We start from the raw sequence: 22,557 nt of genomic DNA, 5'->3' as shown, positions 1-22,557 counted from the left end.
AGGTAGCCTGACTGCCATTAGGTACCGAGATGAGATCCTCAGACCCCTTGTGAGACCATATGCTGGTGCGGTTGGCCCTGGGTTCCTCCTAATGTAAGACAATGCTAGACCTCATGTGGCTGGAGTGTGTCAGCAGTTCCATAGCATTGATGCTATGGACTGGCCCGCCCGTTCCCCAGACCTGAATCCAATTGAGCACATCATGTCTCGCTCCATCCACCAACGCCACGTTGCACCACAGACTGTCCAGGAGTTGGCGGATGCTTTAGTCCAGGTCTGGGAGGAGATCCCTCAGGAGACCATCCGCCACCTCATCAGGAGCATGCCCAGGCGTTGTAGGGAGGTCATACAGGCACGTGGAGGCCACACACACTACTGAGCCTCATTTTGACTTGTTTTAAGGACATTACATCAAAGTTGGATCAGCCTGTAGTGTGGTTTTCCACTTTAATTTTGAGTGTGACTCCAAATCCAGACCTCCATGGGTTGATCAATTTGATTTCCATTGATAATTTTGGTGTGATTTTGTTGTCAGCACATTCAACTATGTAAAGAAAAAAGTATTTAATAAGAATAGTTCATTCATTCAGATCTAGGATGTGTTATTTTAGTGTTCCCTTTATTTTTTTGAGCAGTGTATATATATATTTTTTTTAACTTGTCATGTGGTAACCTGAATCGCATTTCTGGAAATATAGGACACTAACTGTGGAAGTAAAGTCTTGAATTGTTCTTAATAGCACAATTACTATCTAGACCTAATCTATAGTGCATTCAGAAACTATTCAGACCCCTTGACTTCTTCCACATTTTGTTAAGTTACAGCCTTATTAAAACATTTATGAAATAGTTTTTTCCCGTCATCAATCTACACAAAATACCCCATAACGACAAAGCAAAAACAGGTGTTTAAATCTTTTTGCAAATAATTTTTTTTTATAATGAAATATTACATTTACATAAGTATTCAGACCCTTTAATCAGTACTTTGTTCAAGCACCTTTGGCAGCAATTACAGCCTCGATTCTTCTTGGGTATGATGCTACACGCCTGTATTTGAGAAGTTTCTCCCATTCTTCTCTGCAGATCCTCTCAAGCTCTGTCAGGTTGGATGGGGAACGTTCCTGCACAGCTATTTTCAGGTCCGGGCTCTGGCTGGGCCCCTCACGGACATTCAGAGACTTGTCCCGAAGCCACTCCTGCGTTGTCTTGGCCGTGTGCTTAGGCTTGTTGTCCTGTTGGAAGGTGAACCTTCACCCCAGTCTGAGGTCTGGAGCAGGTTTTCATCAAGGATCTCTCTGTACTTTTCTCTGTTCATCTTTCCCTCGCCCTCGATCCTGACTAGTCTCCCAGTCCCTGACGCTGAAAAACATCCCCACAGCATGATGCTGCCACCACCATGCTTCACCGTAGGGATGGTGTCAGGTTTCCTCCAGACGTGACGCTTGGCATTCAGGCCAAAGAGTTCAATCTTGGTTTCATCAGACCAGAGAATCTTGTTTCTCATGGTCTGAGACCTTTAGGTGCCTTTTGGAAAACTCCAAGCGGGCTGTCATGTGCCTTTTACTGAGGAGTGGCTTCCGTCTGGCCACTCTACCATAAAGGCCTGATTGGTGGAGTGCTGCAGAGATGGTTGTCCTTCTGGAAGGTTCTCCCATCACCACAGAGGAACTCTGTCAGAGTGACCATCGGGTCTTGGTCACCTCCCTGACCAAGGCCCTTCTCCCCCGATTGCTCAGTTTGGCCGGGTGGCCAGCTCTAGGAAGAGTCTTGGTGGTTCCAAACTTCTTCCATTTAAGAATGATGGAGGCCACTGTGTTCTTGGGGACCTTGAATGCTGCAGACATTTTTTGCTACCCTTCCCCAGATCGGTGCATCGACACAATCCTGTCTCTGAGCTCTACGGACAATTCCTTCAACCTCATGGCTTGGTTTTTGCTCTGACATGCACTGTCAACTGTGGGACCTTACATAGACAGGTGTGTGCCTTTCCTTTGACTTTACCACAGGTGGACTCCAATCAAGTTGTAGAAACATCAAGGATGATCAATGGAAACTTAATGTGGAGTCTCATAGCAAAGGGTCTGAATACTTATGTAAATAATGTATCTGTTTTTTTATTTGTAATATATTTGCAAACATTTCTAAAAACCTGTTTTCGCTTTGTCATTAAGGGGTATTGTGTGTAGATAGATGAGGAAAGTGTTGAATTATTTTATTGTTGTTGAGTAAGGCTGTCACATAACAATATTTTGAAAAAGTCAAGGGGTCTGAATACTTTCCGAATGTACTGTACACAAACATACAGTAAGTCAGCCAGGATACCTTGTACTCTTTCTTCCAGTTCTCAAAAAGCTCCATGAAGGTATTTCCTTCTTCCACCAGGTCGTGGTCCATGCGTCGGGCCTTGGAGAAGGAGAGAATGGCCTTCAGGGCCCGCTCTGTCTCGCTGGCAGCCCACAACCCTCTACTGGTGGTGGGGAGACGGTCGTCCACCAGCCCCTCCTCATCCTCAATCATCTCCTCAAAGATAGCCGTCTGACCCTTTACCCTGACAGGGGGAGATATCAGAGATATAGAGATATAGGAGAGCAACGAGGTTGGTTCAGATTCGCTCATTTATTGTACATTTATTGTAAATCTGTGTTTCTTTTACTTACGTGTGTGAAAAGAGCTTGGACTCATAATCAGTGAAGAGCTCGTCTGCTTTGCAAAACACACAGCTGGAAAGATACAAGAGTCAAATTATCATGTATTATTAAAAAAATATATACTTTTTTTTTTTGCATTTGAGGCCTACTTATTGAGTGGCAGGCGGACAGGTCTGAGGTGACAGAGAACAGTCTCCTCTATGACAGCCTCTGATGGTGTGCCTTCCAGCCTCTTCACCGCATCCTGCACAGACTTCTGGGACTTCGTCAGATCCTCCATCTGAGTGCTGAGCAGGAACTGCAGGCCACGCCCATCTCGGAACCTACAGGAGTCATAGGGTTGAATTCCTGCAGGGATCACCTACATATACCAAAGCTGTACTGTAAGTCGCTGTAAGTGTCTGCTAAGTGGCATATATTCCAACCGTGTTCATTTCGTCAACAATAACTACAACGAAAACATACTTGTCAACAAGGACTAAAACTGTGACAATAACGATATACCCTAAAAAAAAAAAAAATTATAAATTTTTAAATAAATTATATATAGTATATAACAATTCCACGTGAGACGAATGGACATTTAATATGACATGAAGCTCCTTTTCATCTGTTGAGACTATTTCATGCAATCCTCTCATGGCAGAATTGACATCTTTGAGTTGCGCGGTCTGATTGAGGATTTATAGCAGGGATAGGCAACTAGATGGGGGGATTAATAATAATAATTTGTATACTGGAAATTGACCACAACCAAGCCCCAAAAAGATTGCTCTTTTCAAATACCATAATTTCATACCTTGATAACATTGAGACACGATCACCCCCCCCCAAAAAAAATCACTGTTGCGACCCCTGCCTTTTAGCCTATATGGTTAATTATGTCTGACATTGGTTACAATATTAAAAAGAGAAAATGGTTCTCTCAGCTTTGGGTGCTGGGATCAAAAGGCTATATCCCTGGACGAAAGGAAAAACCTGCAGTCACTGAAATGTTCATGTGTTGTTTTTTAGCAGCACAGGTCAAAACAAAACGGAGCCTTCGTCAGCGTTTGGAGAACGACAGACATCCACCCATATTTATATAGTAGATGACGTCACATTGTAGTACAGCTTCCTTCTTTTTCACATTCATTATTTACAGTTATTATTTACATAAATGTTCTATTGTTTTCACAAAATCAAAATAATAAACAAACAAAAAAAAATCGCCCTTTGCTCACAGGCAGCAACCTAACAGGATTTCTTCATTAAGGCTTCTAAGGGCTCTCTGTTTGTAAGGCATGGATATAATATGCCTCTCTGTAACAGCACTTTCTCTCTATTAGTTATTCTCTTAAGTGGCTGTACAACTTCTAAGCCCTGGAACCTCAGTTGGCACACATCATGTCTTACCGCATTAAAGTGTCTGACTACAGGGGCCTTCGTCACCAGTCCTAAGACAACGACACGGTTTAAGAGCCCTTTCATACCCCCTGCTCTGAATGCTTCTGTAGATACTTTTTGTCGTCTAGTTGACCAGCATGCGTCCTCTCTCTTTTTGTTCCTGATGAAGTTCAGAATTGCTTATTAGAACCTGTCACTTGGTGAGCGGCAAGCTTTTACGCTCCCTCTCCAAAGACGACAGTGTGGTTATCAAACCTGCAGATAAAGGGGGCGCAACTGTTCTTCAAAAAAAAAGGAATCATATAGAAGAGAAATACTGAATCAATTAAGCAACAGAGACTTGAGTTGTGATCCTACCGCCAAGTTCTTGGGTGAATTCCAAGTTCCAAGTTATTTTGAACAATGCGATTAGCAATCCCACAAAAAATGAGTCTAACTTTATGTTACAGTAACACGTTCTCTGACCTCAATTTTATACAATTCAAAAAATTCACAAGAGTCGCCAAGAACCTGTTCCCAGACGTCACATTGCTGCTGACACTCAGTCAGCCACTGAAGCCTCGTCTCCATGTTAGGATTATCACATCAAGCCGGCTGTTACCTTCATATTTAAAGGATACGACGGACTTCCTTAACTGAACTCTATACAAGGCATTGCTGACTCAGACATTCTATGCACAACGTCTGAGTCAATAATGCCTTGGTATCGCTGACTCAGAAAAAGGGGCGGTGGTAGCTTCGAGGTTAGAGAAGCGGGCCAGCATCCGGAGGGTTGCCTGTTCGAATCCCACTACTGAAGAAATCTGTCCGGAGTGAGGTGGCAACCAGAGGGTTGCTGGCATCAATGTCTCAGGTGCCACCTACCGCCGATGTTCCCTTGAGCAAGGAACTTAACCCCCTAATAGGCTGCCCTCTTCTCCAGCCGGATGTGTGGATGTGTGTGTAAATTGGGGCGGTTGGATAAAAAACAGAAGACTATTAGTTATTTCATGTACAAGAGAGACGAACAGGTGCCCCCTACTGACTTTTTATGTGAACTGGCTCAAAAACGACGATTTCTACATTCAGTCACAGGGCACTGCGATGGGGTCCCGACTCATACCGAATTACGCACATTTGTTCATAGGGAAGCGTGAAGAAGACTTTGTTTTTAATGGTAATTGTTTTTCCCCCTTTTGAAATATTGGTTCCGTTATATTGATGATGTGTATATTTCATTTGGAGTGGGACATATGAGTTCAGACTGTACATGAATTCCAGTTTGCCTACTATGAAATTCACTCTGGAATCCAGTGAAGAAACTGTTTATTTTTTTGATGTACTGATTCACAAAGACAATGGACTTCAGACCATTGTGTATCGCCAGAATACTGAAATAAACAATTTCCTGCATTATTCAAGTTACCATCTGTCTACTTTTAGATGTAGTCTACCTTATAGCCAGCTGAAGAATATGTAATACTGACGATGAACTTGAAAAACAAGCCGCCACTTTATGTGATCGGTTTGCCTCTAAGGGTTATGATAAGCAGTTGTTGGAAAATTTTGTTTAAGTACTCAATGTTACACAGGACAGCTTACTGACGCCTAAACCTGCCCTTTCTAATGATCAACCTACTGCATTTGTGTCTACTTATTCCTCCATCTCTCAGGCTGTTAAATATTCTATTAAAAAACATTGGTATGGGCCTCCCGAGTGGCACAGCGGTCTAAGGCTTAGAGGCGTCACAACAGACCCGGGTTCAATCCCAGGCGGTGTCACAACCGTCCATGATTTGGAGTCCCACAGGGCGGCGCACAATTGGCCCAGCGTCGTCCGGGTTTGGCCAGGGGGGGCTTTACTTGGCTCATAGTGCTCTAGCGACTCCGTGTGGCGGGCCGGGCGCCTGCAGGCTGACTTCGGTCATCAGTTGAACAGTGTTTCCCCCGGCACATCGGAGCAGCTGGCTTCCGTGTTAAGCGGGATGGTGTTAAGAAGCGCGGTTTGGCGGGTCATGTTTCGGAGCACGCATGACTCGACCTTTGCCTCCCGAACATGTTGGGAAGTTGCAGCGATGAGACAAGATCGAAATTGGGGAGAAAAAGGGGGTTAAATACAAATAAATTAAATAAATAAAATATAAAAGCATTGGCATGTCCTGTCTACGGACACCTCTGTGGGCCAGGCTTTTCAGAATATCCCTCGATTCGCTTTTAAACGTGCTAGAAACCTAAGGGAGAGACCGGTAAGAGCAGATGAATATGTACCCTCTCAGAATGTTTGATCTATCCTCCCCTCAGGCAATTTTCCATGTCATAATTGTGTGACCGTAATGCGATGATCAAGGGTAATTTCTTCCTTCATCCTCATACGGGAAAGAAAACGTAAGTCAGGGGTAGAATTTCCTGGAGAACGAAATGTGCGTCTATTTACTGAAGTGCCCATGTGGCTATTATCATGTTGGAAAATCGAACAAAAAAATGAAAATTCATATTACAGAGCATAAGAGCAACATCAGAATTGGTGACAAGAAGTCCCCTGTAGCCTGACACTAATGCGGTCGGACAAGACGTGTGCCGAGTTGCGAACTGAGGCTCCAGGGCTTAGAAGTTGTACAGCCACTTAAGAGAGGCGGTGATTGAGAAAATATATGATATCCATGCCTTACAAACAGAGAGCCCTAGAGGCCTTAATGAATAACTCCTGTTAGGTTGCTGCCTGTGATTAACAGATTTTCTTAGTTTATTACTACTTTTATTATGAAGCTCTTGTGAAAAACCGTAGAAAATGTATGTAAATAATGACTGTAAATAACGAATGTTGCCAGCCAAGGTATACGAGGGGACATTCATCCTAGCTGGACAAGGCTATCTGAATGTGCACATGATAGAAGTTAGAGGTAGCCTAAATAGTCATTATTTAATATAATAAAATGCACTGACTATTATGTGACTAAAACGGTTGTGACTAAAACTAGACTAAAATTGTCCAGTTTTAGTCGACTGATAATAACTACAACTAGCGAAGGGAATAAAAGGTATTTTAAGACTAAAACTACATCTAAAATACTGTAGATGCCAAAACTAACACAGGAAATATCAATTTATTGCTATAAATATAGTAAATTCAAATCCAAATACTTGTCAGCCATGGAGAACTTGTTGGCCTGCTGTTTGTAGCTGCAGGTCAGTTCGTTCTGGATGCGGGAAACCAGGTCGTCATCGACGTTGTGCTGTATGGCCCGCTGTACCACATCCAGCCACCAGGGGGATCGTAGATTGACCTGGCATAGAGAACAGTAATGAGAAGAGACAGTCATACAGGGGGCGAATACATACACAGACACGTGTGCATATAGGATAATGCAACAGTTGGGTAATGTTTAGGTTAAGGCGCTCTTAATCTTGGAACCCAGAACCAAATCTTGCGTACACTAGCTAGCTATTCGATTTGATTCTGGAGACCGACACAGCTGGAAATGGAAAGAGCAGATTCAACCCCCTCCCCACTACAGAACCACTACAAATCTACTGGTTAAAATCCCCCACCTCCACTTCAAACGCTGCTTAAATTGGTCAAAACAATCAAATGGCACTGTGCACAAGAGGGTCTCTTACTTTGCGTTTGAGCTCCTTGATGTTCTGCAATACAGGCTGTAGATTCTGGTAGGCCTCAGACACCTCGGCGTTGTGTTTGGTCATGTAGTGCTGCCTCAGCTGCTCTGACTTTTTTTTAGATATCACACAGAACAGAGGGACAGATATACATATTATATGAGCATTCGCGCACAATTGTAGAATTGGAAAGACATATGATAGTACACAGGTAGGCCGAATCCTAGGAAAGTGAAAGACATTTAGATTTCTTTGGCCACATCATAGGAACACAAAGCGGAGATCGGGGTCAGGGAGGAACCAAACACATGACAACCATCAGCAGCAGGTGTTTCACCTCCTCTTTCAGCCGGTCGTCTCTCAGAGTGGGCGGTATCCCAGGGTGCTTTGCGTTGAGCAGCTCCATTAGGTTGTGTGTGGCGTGAAGCCTCTGTTCATAAAAACACAGAAACAAAAAGATGAAATGGAAACATTCAGGACTTCAGAAGGGTTTCCTTCTGTTGCTAATCAGCATCTAGCAGATGCCACATACAAAAGAGAGAGTTAATATGAGCAGAAAGGTAGCAAATGTGATGGTGAATAGGTTTTGATAGTCTAGAATGGGCCTTTAGACGTCGGCTGCGTGATTGTAGTGCATACCTGCAGTGAATCCGTCTTCAGTCGTCCTTTGTGTTCCTCTGAAGACCTCAGGACTTCTCTGTACATTTCCACTGCCTCACCAAACTCATCTACAGGTGGCAATGCCGACAACAACAGCCCTCGTTAAAGCTACACCGCTCTGTGTTATACAGCACTTTCATAAGTCATGCTACACTACCACGCACAGCAATAAGATAAAGGATGCTCCTTCTTATAGGGACAAGCACAGATCAATGATGTCACAGTCTCCCAGGTCAGTTTCCCATGGGAAAGAGATGAGGAGACAGAACGACTGGAGAGGTAGCGAGGAGGAGTTTTGTTGTCTACCTCTGATGATGTGGATGCCTGCCAGGCCGTTGAGGGCGCACACCAATTGTCTGTGAACCTCTTCACATTCCACTCGACATTTCTTCTGCAGGGACTTGAGCAGCTCCTCCATCGTCATGGTGCTGTTTTAGGGGCATTAGGTCACAGGATCCGTTAGTCACGAACGTCATTGCAATCTACACAAAACCAAACCGCAGCACCAGAGACTGAAACCCACTTTAGGCATCCTTTATTGGCCAACAAAACCAAACAGCGCCACTGAAACACATTGTAGGTAAGACCTCACCAACTGGCAAACAGGACCAAACAAAACAGCATCGCTCCAGAGACCCAGACAAACTGTAGGGCTTTAGCTATCAACCAACAAACAAACGTGAGGCCATAGATACTATTTATCTCTATGTGTGACGCCATCCAATTACCAGCTAGTAATTTGGGCTCTGTGTGAACCAACTGATACATCAGAAAGAACAATTCAGTCGCCAAAGACAGCATGACCAGACAATAGCCTTTCTATTGGCCACCCAGCCCCATCCTGCTTTACACAGTGAATGGGGCCTTGTAACACAGTAAAGTAAGGTAAAAAAAAAAAACTGCACTAACACTTAGTTAGAACACACTTCAATTTCAAGTGCAAATCTTTTTTTCTCTACTAGAACAGTAACAGTGTCAGGCTCGTCTGTCAAGCTCATCATACCTATACATCTTCTCGATGAGATATTTTTTTTTATATCTTTAAAACTTTACCTCTTCTGGAAGGGCAGGAACTCTCCCCTGACAGCCTGTGGGTGGCAGCAGGCTTGACGGAGTCTGAGCAGGGGGTACAGGATGGTGTTGACCGTGCGTCTGTCCAGGCTGCCCAGCTTCAGGCTCCAGTCCTGGATCTTCCTCAGCTTAACCAGGGCGTCCTGGGAACACACCTCATGCTGCCGGTGGTAGAAGTGACCCTCCACTGGAGAGAACTGCAGCCAGTGGACCTCTTCTGTCTGAGGGGGAATCTGAATCTGGAAAACAGATGAACAGAATCTGAAAAGTCATACTTGTGAATCTAAAAAGGCAAAACTTACTTTACCTCATTAAACCAGGTAAGCTATGAGAAACACATTCTATTTCACAATAACAACCTGACTAGGTACTTGATATGTTACGAAGACATTTGTGTCATACAAAATGTGTTATTATCCAACCTACCTGATCAATGACATCTTTCTTGGCCGATCGCCACAGCAGCTGACCAATCAGGTTGTAGAGTGGCTCTGTGTTTCCGCGGCGATAGGGTCGGTAGAGCAGCTGGTCCCACCAGTACTTGACCCAGTAGGGGTCGACCCCCAAGAACAGAACCAGACCATACAGATCTGTTCGGAACAAAGCAGTCTGTCAGGTTAGGGTTAAGAACAGGACAAGGCAAGACGGATCTGGACAGAACAGAGACAGATCAGTCATGTGAAGACCGGGGAAGCATTGAAAACTACTGTAGGTATCAATGAATTATAAATTTGAATTTAAGAGTTAACCTTCCAGGCCTCTCTGTACAGGAGTTCCACTGACACACCAGCGGTTGACTGACGAGAGACGCAGAGCCATTTCTGCCGCCTGATGAAGAAAAACAACAATGAACAATCTGTAACAATGGAAACAATAGCATAGATGCTAAAAGCCCAAGGGTAATTGACGAAAATGGTAGGAATACCATCTTGCTTGTTGCTATAACATTTACGGCATCTGAAGAGCACTCCAGTTTCCGACCAGTCTCTCCAACCTTGAGGCTAACCCCCGCCCATAATTACTATTCTCCTTCCAGGCATCTCACCTTGGCAGTGGTGCATTCCACCATCTGGGCCTCGTCCAGACAGATGCGCCACCACTCCACGGCCACTAGGGGGCTGGGAACAGCCATGTATCGCTTCTGGTTGCGAAAGCGCCGGCCGTCCTTACTGTTGCTGTGGGGGATGTCGACGTAGTTGAGCTCCGAGCGCAGCACGTCATAGGTGGTGATGACCACATCCTGCTCAGCCAGCATGTGAGGCTGGATGAAACCATGCTTCTTCACCCCCTGGTACACCTGGGGACGGTGGGAGGGATGGAGGGAGGATGGAAGGATGAATGGAAGGATGGACCAACGCAGGATGGGTGGACCAACCTCAGGTCAATGTCAGCTACTACAAACAGCAGTGTTGGCAGCACTTTCCATCAAGTTATATAACTGTTTAATTACAGATTTATAAACGAATATAAGCTAACAATTAAGATTCCAAACTATTTGTAAAAGTTCAACTGCAATATAACCGTTTAGTGCAGACTTATAGAAGTCCTTACCAGTACTCGTAGTGATGAGGAGCTGATGTGTTTGTTGATCTCCTCAACCCACTGATGACAGATGGACGAAGGGGAGATGATGAGGGTAGCTCCTGTAGGGACAGGTGTCATGGCCACCAGGCAGTGAGGACAGTAGAACGGTGTGGTGTCTAGGCTTTCCTCCTTGTAGTTCACACACTCTGCATGCTGCCACAGCTGGCAGTTGAGACACTGCACCCGGGCCTTGTAGTCGATGAGACCCAGCTCGCCACAGATACACTCAAAGCGATAGTCTGGGGTGTTGAAGGGGGTGAACGACACCCGGGTGGCCGGCGGCATTTCCGGAGTGACATGTGGACCTGGTTGCTGCTTACTCTCTTCGAGGGCATCTTCCACTTGATCCACTCTCTCCATCTCCTGTTCCTGGAAGTTGTGGAGAGTCTCTTTGTCGTCCTCCTCAGGACGGTCTGCCTTCGCAACAGGTGACAGATCCTGTGAGGTGCTTAGCGTGTCGCTGCGTCGCTCTTTCTCAAGGCGTCCCTCCTGCTGTTCATCTTTACTGTCCTCTACAGAAACAGGACAGTCAGGGGACAGGCAGCTCTGGCTAATATCCTCTGAAGGAGACAGGTCTGGGGTATCGGGGTCTTTATAAGAGGTCTTCCCCTTCTTCCCTGCTCGCCTTAGTGAAGTTCTCCTGGGCCCACTGTCTCCGGAGGGACTCTGCTGCAAAACCAAACCAAACACCATCAAAGGCCATCAATGGGTTTAACAGCAGTAATCTGAACGCAGTGCATGCCATTAGAAGAACAGAAAAACTCATTTGAGGCTTACACAGTGAGGGTATTTCACAATTATAATCAAATTCTCAGTATCTTATGGAAGATAGTGTAACTGAGAAGACTATATGTATTTCTGCAAGGACTCCAATACGTACAGATTTGGCCGTGGTGGTCTTCTTCTTGGTTTCCTTGTACTTCTTCCCCAGTTTAAAGGATCCGGCCAGACCGCGACCTTTGACTCTCTCTACTAGTTCCTCGTCCAGCAGCTTGCCCAGGGCCCTCTTGATGTGGTTACGGTTCTTCAAGAGGTCGTACCGGTATGTGGTGCGAATGTACGCAAAGATGGCGTTGACCGACGCTCCTTTACCAACCCTCATCTCTTTTATTGCCGTGAGCAGCATCACACGCACAGCTGCACAGAGATAACACACAACAGGTTGTAAAAAAAAACACATCAAAAACGCTAATTTGAAAGGATGTAGCCAACATCATCAGTGACTTACTTGGGTAGGATATTTTCACTTTATGTTGAGCCTCTGACTTGCAGTGAATTATATGCATCTCCTCTTCTTCTGGTCGCGGAGGTGGTACAAAATAATTCACAGACTTTCCCTGAAAATCACAAGAGAGACAACCCTATGCGTTCATCAATCAATGGGAATATCTTTGATTTTTCCCCCCCCATCTCTGATGTGCCAATAAAGTCAAAACAGGAGAGAAAGTCAAAGTGCCATTTGATGCCCTCTTATTTGTCACATGCGCCGAATACAACAGGTGTAGTAGAGACCTTACAGTGAAATGCTTACTTACAAGCCCTTCACCAACAATGCAGTTTTAAGAAAATAACCCCCCCCCCCTAAAAAAGTAAGAGATCAGAATAACAAATATTAAAGAGCAGCAGTAAATAACAATAGCGGGGCTATATACAGGGGGTACCGGTACAGAGTCAATGTGCGGGGGCACCGGTGTAGAGGTAATATGTACATAGAGTTATTAAAGTGACTATGCATAGATAATAACAGAGTAGCAGCAGCGTAGAAGGGGGGGGGGGGGGGGGGGGGGTAATGCAAATAGTCTGGGTAGCCATTTGATTAGCTTTTCCGGAGTCTTATGGCTCGGGGGTAGAAGATGTTTAGAAGCCTCTTGGACCAAGACTTGGCGCTCCGGTGCCGCTTGCCGTGCGGTAGCAGAGAGAGCAGTCTATGACTAGGGTGGCTGGAGTCTTTGACAATTTTTAGGGCCTTCCTCTGACACCGCCTGGTATACAGGTCCTGGATGGCAAGAAGCTTGTTTTTTTTCGTGTTCTCTTCACGACTGTCTTGGTGTGCTTGGACCATGTTAGTTTGTTGGTGATGTGGACGCCAAGGAACTTGAAGCTCTCAACCTGCTCCACTACAGCCCCGTCGATGAGAATGGGGGTGTGCTCGGTCCTCCTTTTCTTGTAGTCCACAACCAGCTCCTTTGTCTTGATCACGTTGAGGGAGAGCTTGTTGTCCTTGCACCACACAGCCAGGTCTCTGACCGCCTCCCTATAGACCGTCTCATCGTTGTCGGTGATCAGGCCTACCATTGTTGTGTCATCAGCAAACTTTAATGATGGTGTTGGAGTCGTGCCTGGCTGTGCAGTCATGAGTGAATAGGGAGAACAGGAAGGGACTGAGCACGCACCCCTGAGGGGCCCCCGTGTTGAGGATCAGCGTGGCGGATGTCAGGAAGTCCAGGATCCAGTTGCAGAGAGAGGTGTTTAGTCCCAGGGTCCTTAGCTTAGTGTTGAGCTTTGAGGGCACTATGGTGTTGAACGCTGAGCTGTAGTCATTCTCACATAGGTGTTCCTTTTGTCCAGGTGTGAAAGGGGAGTGTGGAGTGCAATAGAGATTGCATCGTCTGTGGATCTGTTGGTGCAGTATGCAAATTGGAGTGGGTCTAGGGTTTCTGGGATAATGGTGTTGATGTGAGCCATGACCAGCCTTTCAAGCATTTCATGGCTACAGACGTGAGAGCCACGGGTCGGTAATCATTTAGGCAGGTTGCCTTAGTGTTCTTGGGCACAAGGACTATGGTGGTCTGCTTGAAACATGTTGGTATTACAGACTCAGATAGGGAGAGGTTGAAAATGTCAGTGAAGACACTTGCCAGTTGGTCAGCGCATGCTCTGAGTACAAGTCCTGGTAATTCGTCTGGCCCTGCGGCTAGGTGAATGTTGACCTGTTTAAAGCTCTTACATCGGCTGCGGAGAGCGTGATCACACAGTTGTCCGGAACAGCTGATGCTCTCATGCATGCTTCAGTGTTACTTGCCTCGAAGCGAGCATAGAAGTTATTTAGCTCATCTGGTAGGCTCTCGGCTGTGCTTCCCTTTGTAGTCTGTAATAGTTGCAAGCCCTGCCACATCCAACGAGCGTCGGAACCGGTGTAGTACGATTCGATCTTATTCCTGTATTGACCCTTTGCCTGTTTGATGGTTCGTCGGAGGGCATAGCGGGATTTCTTATAAGCTTCCGGGTTAGAGTCCCGCTCCTTGAAAGCGGCAGCTCTACCCTTTAGCCCAGTGCGAATGTTGCCTGTAATCCATGGCTTCTAGTTGGGGTATGTACATACAGTCACTGTTGGGACGACATCCTCGATGTACTTATTGATAAAGCCAGTGACTGATGTGGTGTACTCCTCAATGCCATCGGAAGAATCCCGGAACATATTCCAGTCTGTGCTAGCAAAACAGTCCTGTAGTTTAGCATCTGCTTCATCTGACCAATTTTTATAGACCGAGTCACTGGTGCTTCCTGCTTGAATTTTTGCTTGAAAGCAGGAATCAGGAGGATAGCATTATGGTCAGATTTGCCAAATGAGGGAAAGTTTTGTATGCATCTCTGTGTTTGGAGTAAAGGTGGTCTAGAATTTTTTTCCCTCTGGTTGCACATTTAACATGCTGATAGAAATTAGGTAAAACTGATTTAAGTTTCCCTACATTAAAGTCCCCGGCCACTAGGAGCGCCGCCTCTGGATGAGCGTTTTCTTGTTTGCTTATGGCGGTATACAGCTCATTGAGTGCGGTTTTAGTGCCAGCATCGGTCTGTGGTGGTATGTAGACAGCTACGAAAAATACAGATGAAAACTCTCTAGGTAAATAGTGTGGTCTACAGCTTATCATGAGTTACTCAAGCACAAAGCCATAAGACTTCCTTAGATATTGTGCACCAGCTGTTGTTTACATACGTGTCTTACCAGAGGCTGCTGTTCTGTCCTGCCGATAGTGTATAACCCGCCAGCTGTATGTTCTTAATGTTGTCGTCCTGCCACGACTCTGTGAAACTTAAGATATTACTGTTTTTAATGTCCCGTTGGTCGGATATACGTGCTTTCAGTTCGTCCCATTTATTTCCCAGAGATTGAACGTTAGCTAGCAGGACGGAAGGCAAAGGCAGATTAGCCACTCGCCGCCTGATCCTCACTAGGCACCCTGGTCTTTTTCTGCGAAATCTCAGTTTCCTTCTCCAGCGAATGACGGGGATCTGGGCCTGGTCAGGTGTCTGTAGTATATCCCTCCCCTCAGACTCATTGAAGAAAAACTCTTTGTCTAATCTGAGGTGAGTAATCGCAGTTCTGATGTCCAGAAGCTCCTTTCGGTCATAAGAGACGGTAGCAGCAACATTATGTACAAAACAAGTTACGAACAACGCGAAAAAACAAACAAAATAGCATGGCTGGTTAAGAGCCGATAAGACGGCAGCCACCCCCTCCATCATAACATGGTTCTCACCAGAGGCAGGGTGAGGGCCTCCTGCTTCAGGCCCTGTCTGCTGTTGTTCAGTATAAGAGCCAGGACCTCCACAGTCTTCCCCAGACCCATCTCATCAGCCAGGATCCCCCCAGGCCACTCCACCCCGGCCAGGGGGAACTCACGAATCAGGCTGCAGGGAGGAAGGAGAATTAGAGCAATAGACAGGAAATGGTCCATGTATGTTGGTATGTATTTAAAAACAGTGAAAACACTGTAATAACTATCAGGCCGCAACAGGGAGATAGGGTCATGACATTGACAACATAAACTGTAATAAAAAGTGATATCCATGTAATAACAATGTATTAAACACAGTTCAGAGGCTGATTGATTATATTTCTTTATGTTTATGATTTGTGTTATCTGCCAGTGTCTGATAATGAAGATATTTGTAGATAAGGTCATACCCGCCTGTATATGGATTGTAGAATAGCTTCTTCCCACACAATGTGACAAGCTCCCTCCATAGGAAATTTAGAGATTGTTCTGGGAAGGGGAAATTACATATTGTTACTGTTGTCCAGGATAATCAAAATAATAAAAAATACTTTCCAATGGAATTAGTTCCATAATGTACAACCTGGCAGGCAAAATGGATTCATTTCAACCTGTTTTGCCTGCAGGGAGAATGTTTACCTTGAGAAGAGCTACTGCTCCTGTACTTCTCTCTCCTCAGCATCCAGTTAACAGCCTGACTCTGGTATGGCCTGAGGACTGGGATAAGAGCCTTGTGCTGTACATCTATGCTCACGTCCTGGTTCTCTCTCTGGTGGAGGTGTCTGACGTAATCATACAGCTCCTCCACGTTCTGCCTCTCCAAGTCAGTGTCACACTCCTCCTCCTCGGTCGACACCACTTCTAACATGGTACCAGAGAAATGGTACACAGAGTGTCATGGGTCAATTGAGGAGAAGTAAAGGAGGGTTGTTCCACGAAATGAGTACGTTTTGATTCCATTTGATTAAGTAGAAATTGTGCAACAATATTGAATTTTAAAAGCCTGTTATATTAAATGAAGTGCCCTTTAATATAGACCACATGGAGAATTCAATAAATCAGATTTTTATTCTGAATAAAGACTAGCTAAAGTGCCATTTTTGTTATTTTATTTTTTACAATTGATTCATTTAGCAGACGCTCTCATCCAGAGCGACTTACGGGAGCAATTAGGGTTAAGTGCCTTGCTCAAGGGCACAGACAGATTTTTCACATAGTCGGCTCAGGGATTCGAACTTTCGGTTACTGGCCCAACGCTCTTAACCGCTAGGCTACCTGCCGCCAAAATCCAGCATTTGTACACGCCTCTCCGTGCACCCTCTATGACTCCCCTCCGTGGCACTCTCTGGATTTGAACCCACTTAACCTCAAAATGCATCCAAGTTTTCACCATTGTTGTAAAGCCCTAGTTATTTTGTTGCCTTGACAATTTCTGAAGATGATTTATTTAATGTGATTAGTAATTCATTTACATCTGTCCCTCATTTAAAGGTCAACCCTGTTTCGTGAACTGAACTCTCATTTTAATATGGTGAAACTATTCCTTGTTAAATATTTTAATAGTCAAATCATAGTTGAGCTGGTTCTACTCTTTTTTTCTGGTGTTTTGTGGTGGACAAAAACCTTGTTAACCATAGATAGACAGGCTAGAAATGTGGGTTTTTTTTGCATTCAATTGCCACTCCCTGTCGCACACAACAAGCTTCCATTCCCCCTTTCACAGGGGGTTTTATGGTGGATTTAAGAAGAAATGATCAACCCCGTTACAGTACTTTATTTGGCACCTAATAGACATTTACTATAGTCATTTTTTAAAATAAATTTAACCTCGAGATGGGAAAACATGTTTTTTTTTTTTTAAGTTGTAATGTTGTAAAATGTAATGTAAATGTTAAGTTTAACATGTGCTATTTATGACAGAATGTTAAAATGAGGTGAAATAAAAAAAAATATCGGTCCAAGTTACACTTCTCAAAAGGCATTGGATTGGTGGAACGACCCAGGAGGAGAGAGAGGAGGAAGAAGAAGAAGAAGAGGTACAAGTTACTCACCGGGGATGATAAAGTCATAGTAAAACTCCATTAACTTCTGTATCAGTTGATTTGCCTTTCTAATCCGTCCGTTTCCCTCGCTGAGGAATTCAGGCTTTCCCAATCCCGATTCCAGTACATATATCCCCACCTGCCGCGGGAAGGCCAACAAACACAAGAGAAAAAACACCACTGCACTTCTTCAGAAATGTAAACAGCAAAATAAAAGGCAATTTAATAATTCATTCCATATTCATAACCGTAATGGCCGAACACAATCGATGGGTGACTACATCAGCCACCATGCTGAATAAACTACACATTTCATTGAAGCGCTTGTGAACTGAAAAAAATGTAATATTGACACTACTCTCCAAGTGATCACATAGTATATAAAGTGAAACTGCACACCTTAATTTCATCCTCTCCTGGCTGATGACACAGCTGCACAGCTCTTCTCTTCTGCAGCCAGTCCAGCTCCTCCAATACTATCCCTCCAGCCAGGAAACACTCCACTGGGCAGGTCCTATCCAGAGGCCTCATCTCCAGTCCTCCTGTACTAGTACTACTCTCTTCGCTGCTGCTGGTCAAACTGAGGTACAACTGATCTCCTGTCCTACGAAGGGTGAAGGCCCTCTGGTCACAGCCCGGGGGATTAACCCACAGAGGGGGAGGACGGAGGCTGAACTCCCCGATCAGAGACTTCCAGATGTGAGCCAGGTCAGAAAGAGGAAGCACAGTGAGGGAGAGGAAGGTGGAGGAGGAGGTGTCTGTGGAGGAGGAAGCAGGGAGCTGGGGGTCATCTCCTAGTCCTAGGTCTGACAACAGAGCTCCTGAGCTGGAGCAGCTTGCCTCACAGTCCTCCTGGACGCTCAAGAGAAGAGAACCGGTTGGGATGTGGTGGGTGGTTGAAAGAAGGGAACTGGTTGAAATCTGGTCGCCGGTGAAGAGAAGGGAAGCAGTTGGGATGTGGTGGCCGGTGGACAGAAATGAGCTGGTTGGAATCTGGTCTTCCTCTTCTTGGAGTAGAGTCTCAATCCTGCGGTCCTCATGCATGTTCCAGTTCAGCTTCTTCTTGGCCTCCTCATCTACCCTCACCGGCGGGGCACGCTTCCTTCTGTTGCTCATGATGGCAACCTAGGAGAGCATAGGATGTCAGGAAAGTCACTCACTGCTGTAATGCTTATGATGAGTAAAGCATGCCCAGATTAAAGTTTGCATAATTTTTTGGAGGGAACTGAGTTATGAAGAACCACAAAATGAAAGTTATTAGAGGTTAGTTAATCAAAGCAAAAACCCACGTTATGGACACGCATGGTTAAAAAAACAAACACCTGTCGGATCTACTTATACCATTGAAGTCTATTCCAGATTACCATAAAACGTCGTGGTTGAGCAATTCCGTTATCCTGACGTTCTAAATCCTTGGTGTAAACTTGCTAATTGTCTTCACATTATGACAACTGCTCACTGATTGATTATCGAACTACTAAGTGTCAACAATGCCTCTGCAATGTAGAAATCCCATACTGCAACATTTTGCTACAATGTAACGAGTAGGCAACACCACAGTGCCGCTTCTAGGTGCATTGTGATTGTTGTCTGGCTTTGATAGCAAATCTGTCTACTGTCTGGCTCTAACAAACATTGAACATTTACTTTTTATTTCTCACAAAGCGTCGTCTCTGTTCCTGGTCCCTGCAGACGAAATAATAGACTGGTCTGGTTTATCAAAATCAGTCAAGAATGGACTTTACTGTCTTCTTGAACAGCCAGCTCCTCCGCCGCTGCGGTGCGCCATGTTTTCATAGTACAGGACGGAAGTGAGGTAGCGTCACAACAAGGTTGAACCAGAACCGTCGGGCCACAACCACTAGGTTGCAGCATTGCTTTCTGTCTGCAAAGAGTAAATAAAATAGGGCTTTCGCTCTCTTTCTAGTTGCCTTCAATTTGCCCCAGTCACGTCTCACAAAATTATAAGAATTCTGTCAAACCATAGGGGGCGCGTCACTTTAACGTTTGGGGAAGCTATATTTTTCACCTTAATGATAAAGCATTGCATGCATCTATCGTCGCATGTGCAGACTGATGTAAAATAGCCTACTATTCCTATAATGTGATGAGTATATTGCATAGTCATACATTAGGCTAATAATATAGGCTAAATAACTGTTCGCGAAAAAGTCCGTTCTGATTTCCCACTCCTTTCTTTGCACAGGTCCAGAGCTCAGCCCCCGATTTTCAAAAAAAATGTGTGATGCGAGAACATTTTTGCCTTTTACAAACACATTTCATGCAAATCTACGACACTTTACTCTCCATGTCCGAATCTTTAATATCACAAAAATGCTGAGATCAAAAGCTGAGATCAATAAAAACGACATTGTCTTGAATGCAACCATCTAATCGAGGCCCATGAAAAGGGGAGACCATGACGTCCATCTAGCCAAGAGGAGGAAATGATTGTCCTAAAAAAAACTACCAGTGGCACGGACTCACCCAATGATAAAGACAGTGAATATGCACTCATCGACGCTCTCTGCTATAGTGCCAATATAATAGGCTCCTTTGGGAGTTGGGAATGTTGTTAGTTTAACTAAAGACAAACAGGTTAGAGATTTGTTTTTGTCTCCTCTCGTTTGTGCTTTTCCCCGCAATTTAATTTTGAAATATTGTGTTAGGTTTAGGGTTGTAGATGCTTTACACTGACAGCTGTAAATGAACAATCAGCTATTTGATATTTGCTACACGCGCTGCCCAAATTGCGCGATTCCTGAGTTTAGGTTATGCGCTGCGCTGGGATTTAAAGCAATCAACCAACATATATATTTTTTAAAGAAGCTATTTATCCTCTGTGGCTAAATCATGCACACTGGTGTGGTGTTTTAAATGATTTAATTTATTTTTGTATAGACAGCAGTAAGTATATCATTATGGCAAGTTCAATTCAATTTACTTTAGGGGAAGCTTAACTTGGATGCGCAGCCATTGGATGCGCCGCCAAACAAATAGATGCTGTTGTCTATTTAGATATGTTACATGTCAGCTTATACCACTGACTAGCCTAGCCTAGCCTACTACTATTAGCCAATAGCTGCAGAATCCTATAGCCTAATTTCATACTGACATGATCATACCTTTATTTTGAAAAATAAATAAAGCAAGCTTGTACATGCAATTAACTGTTTAATGTAGCTTAGCTATGTCTATCTCTCTCTGCATACTGTCTTTTATCGGGGACATACAATGCAGTTTATGTGACCCGGTTTTAAAGATGCATGCAATGATCAAGAGGAATAGAAGGGGGGCACCCATGCTGCATTTAAAAAAAAAAGAGGGAGAGAGAGCGAGAGAGAGGGGGGGGGGGGGGGGGGGGCAAAAAGAGAAACCCTGTATTGGCGCGGCAAAGGCTTAACTTGGGCTCCAAACTGGGAGGTTCAGGAGACGAGGAGGTACGCAATGTTCCCGAGGCAGAAGGTGCAGGTATGTCCGCACTCTAATGTTATGATATTTAAGGTGTTTTATGCTAAGGATTTCAAAAGGTGCAACGTAACATGAATGGAGGAGACTGCTCTTCATGTGAATATCAATGATGGTAGCATTTTGTTTAGTTAGGGTGATATATGCATGAGTGGGCCACTTTTTGGTAGATGGCTATGTACACAATCAAAATAAGTCTACCCCTACTCAATGTATGTTTATTTCAATTAATTAAGGTCTTATTTACATTTTGATGATGAAGCAAGTTGATCATGTATTATTCAGTGGATGCTAATACCCCTAAAATAACATCAGACCCCTACTTTTCCTAGTTTTAGTGGGACATTTAAGTCGTTGAAGTGGGACACTATTTACTCATTAGAAATACATTAGTGTCCCACTTCACCTGGCACTTGTTATGAAACCATCAATAAGACTTTGTAGAGGCATATAGATAACACACTCTGTTTTTTTTACTTTTTATTTTGTCAATAATCTTCTATTAGACCCTCTCAATGCTATTGGGAAATTGATTTGGGGACATTCCAAGCTCTTGGTGAAAATCTATCTAAAGGAGCTGTTCAGCTTTTAATTGATCCTGAATCTATTATTCCCTAAATGCTGTCCCCTTTCATAAATTGAGGTTATTTTCTAGCCTACATTTCTTACATGTCATTGCTCTTCATTTCTTTCCATACCACCCTCGTTATTTCCCTTTAATTCCTTTCACTGTCATCCCATGATGTTTATGTGCTATATAGCGTCTAGACTTGATTTTGAGACGTTATGAACAACTACAACAACATATTTCAATGTACTTTAGAATATCTAATGAAGGAAATTATATTTAAATTGATTAAAGGTTTATGTTGTGCATTTTTATAGCTGAAAAGTTCCCTGTCTGTCATTTCCTTCATTAGATATGGGACAGTACTATAAATCAGATTGAATCAAATATTCAAGCTGGTTACATGAATGTTTATTACATTTCAAAACGCTATCAATAACTATTAATTTTAACACCAAAATGCTAGATTGTTAAATTATAATTGACAGAATGACAGCCTTGTCATTCTAGTGCAAGGTTTCATAGTACAGCGGTTTTTCATCTATTTCAACGGGTCACCCCTTCTAAACCTGACCATCAATGATGGGTATGTCCATCAATGATGTGATGTCACACTAACCAACACAGAACACATGCAGTAGCAACCCCAAAATAACATTTGTTGTGATTGGTTTGCAAAATGACCATAGTACAGTACTCTCAAACACAAATGTCCCACTACACCTGATGCCCCACTAATGCGGACTTCACCCTATATTAATGGCATTTCATTCACAAATGTCTGAAACATTTTAATCAATGAAAAACTGTGAAATAGCCTATTTTACCTAAACCGTTTGTAAGTGATTGTCAATTTGAATGTTCGTTAGACTTTGAAAATCTCAATAGGTTGTATACAGTACCAGTCAAAGCTTTGTACACACCTACTCATTCCAGTTTTTTTTATTTTATATTTTGACTATTTTCTACATTGTAGAATAATAGTGAAGACATCAAAACTATGAAATAACACATATGGAATTATGTAGTAACCA

The 22,557-nt window shown here is 43.9% G+C and overlaps 1 protein-coding gene across 1 annotated transcript in view; it reads right to left on the bottom strand.

Moving 5' to 3' along the window:
* shprh (SNF2 histone linker PHD RING helicase) overlaps positions 1-19,276 on the bottom strand; it is a 30,775-nt gene extending 11,499 nt beyond the window's left edge. Inside the window, exons 1-21 of the mRNA XM_039009866.1 lie at positions 19,135-19,276; positions 17,887-18,612; positions 17,497-17,626; positions 16,085-16,306; positions 15,856-15,934; positions 15,428-15,578; positions 12,175-12,283; positions 11,827-12,083; positions 10,914-11,615; positions 10,408-10,659; positions 10,112-10,190; positions 9,789-9,952; positions 9,345-9,601; positions 8,598-8,719; positions 8,271-8,359; positions 7,969-8,061; positions 7,635-7,742; positions 7,158-7,300; positions 2,801-2,974; positions 2,661-2,723; positions 2,326-2,551 (exon numbers count right to left, since the gene is read on the bottom strand). Of these exons, the coding sequence (XP_038865794.1) occupies positions 2,326-2,551; positions 2,661-2,723; positions 2,801-2,974; positions 7,158-7,300; positions 7,635-7,742; positions 7,969-8,061; positions 8,271-8,359; positions 8,598-8,719; positions 9,345-9,601; positions 9,789-9,952; positions 10,112-10,190; positions 10,408-10,659; positions 10,914-11,615; positions 11,827-12,083; positions 12,175-12,283; positions 15,428-15,578; positions 15,856-15,934; positions 16,085-16,306; positions 17,497-17,626; positions 17,887-18,603 (4,137 nt within the window). The 5' untranslated portion in view covers positions 18,604-18,612; positions 19,135-19,276. The remainder of the gene's footprint in view (positions 1-2,325; positions 2,552-2,660; positions 2,724-2,800; positions 2,975-7,157; positions 7,301-7,634; positions 7,743-7,968; positions 8,062-8,270; positions 8,360-8,597; positions 8,720-9,344; positions 9,602-9,788; positions 9,953-10,111; positions 10,191-10,407; positions 10,660-10,913; positions 11,616-11,826; positions 12,084-12,174; positions 12,284-15,427; positions 15,579-15,855; positions 15,935-16,084; positions 16,307-17,496; positions 17,627-17,886; positions 18,613-19,134) is intronic.
* Positions 19,277-22,557: the final 3,281 nt, after the last annotated feature.

This window comes from Salvelinus namaycush, chromosome 15 (assembly GCF_016432855.1).
Source record: "Salvelinus namaycush isolate Seneca chromosome 15, SaNama_1.0, whole genome shotgun sequence".
Classification (NCBI taxonomy): Eukaryota; Metazoa; Chordata; class Actinopteri; order Salmoniformes; family Salmonidae; genus Salvelinus; species Salvelinus namaycush.
The sequence above is the reverse complement of the archived record's forward strand: the minus strand, read 5'-3'. Positions and strand labels throughout refer to the sequence as shown.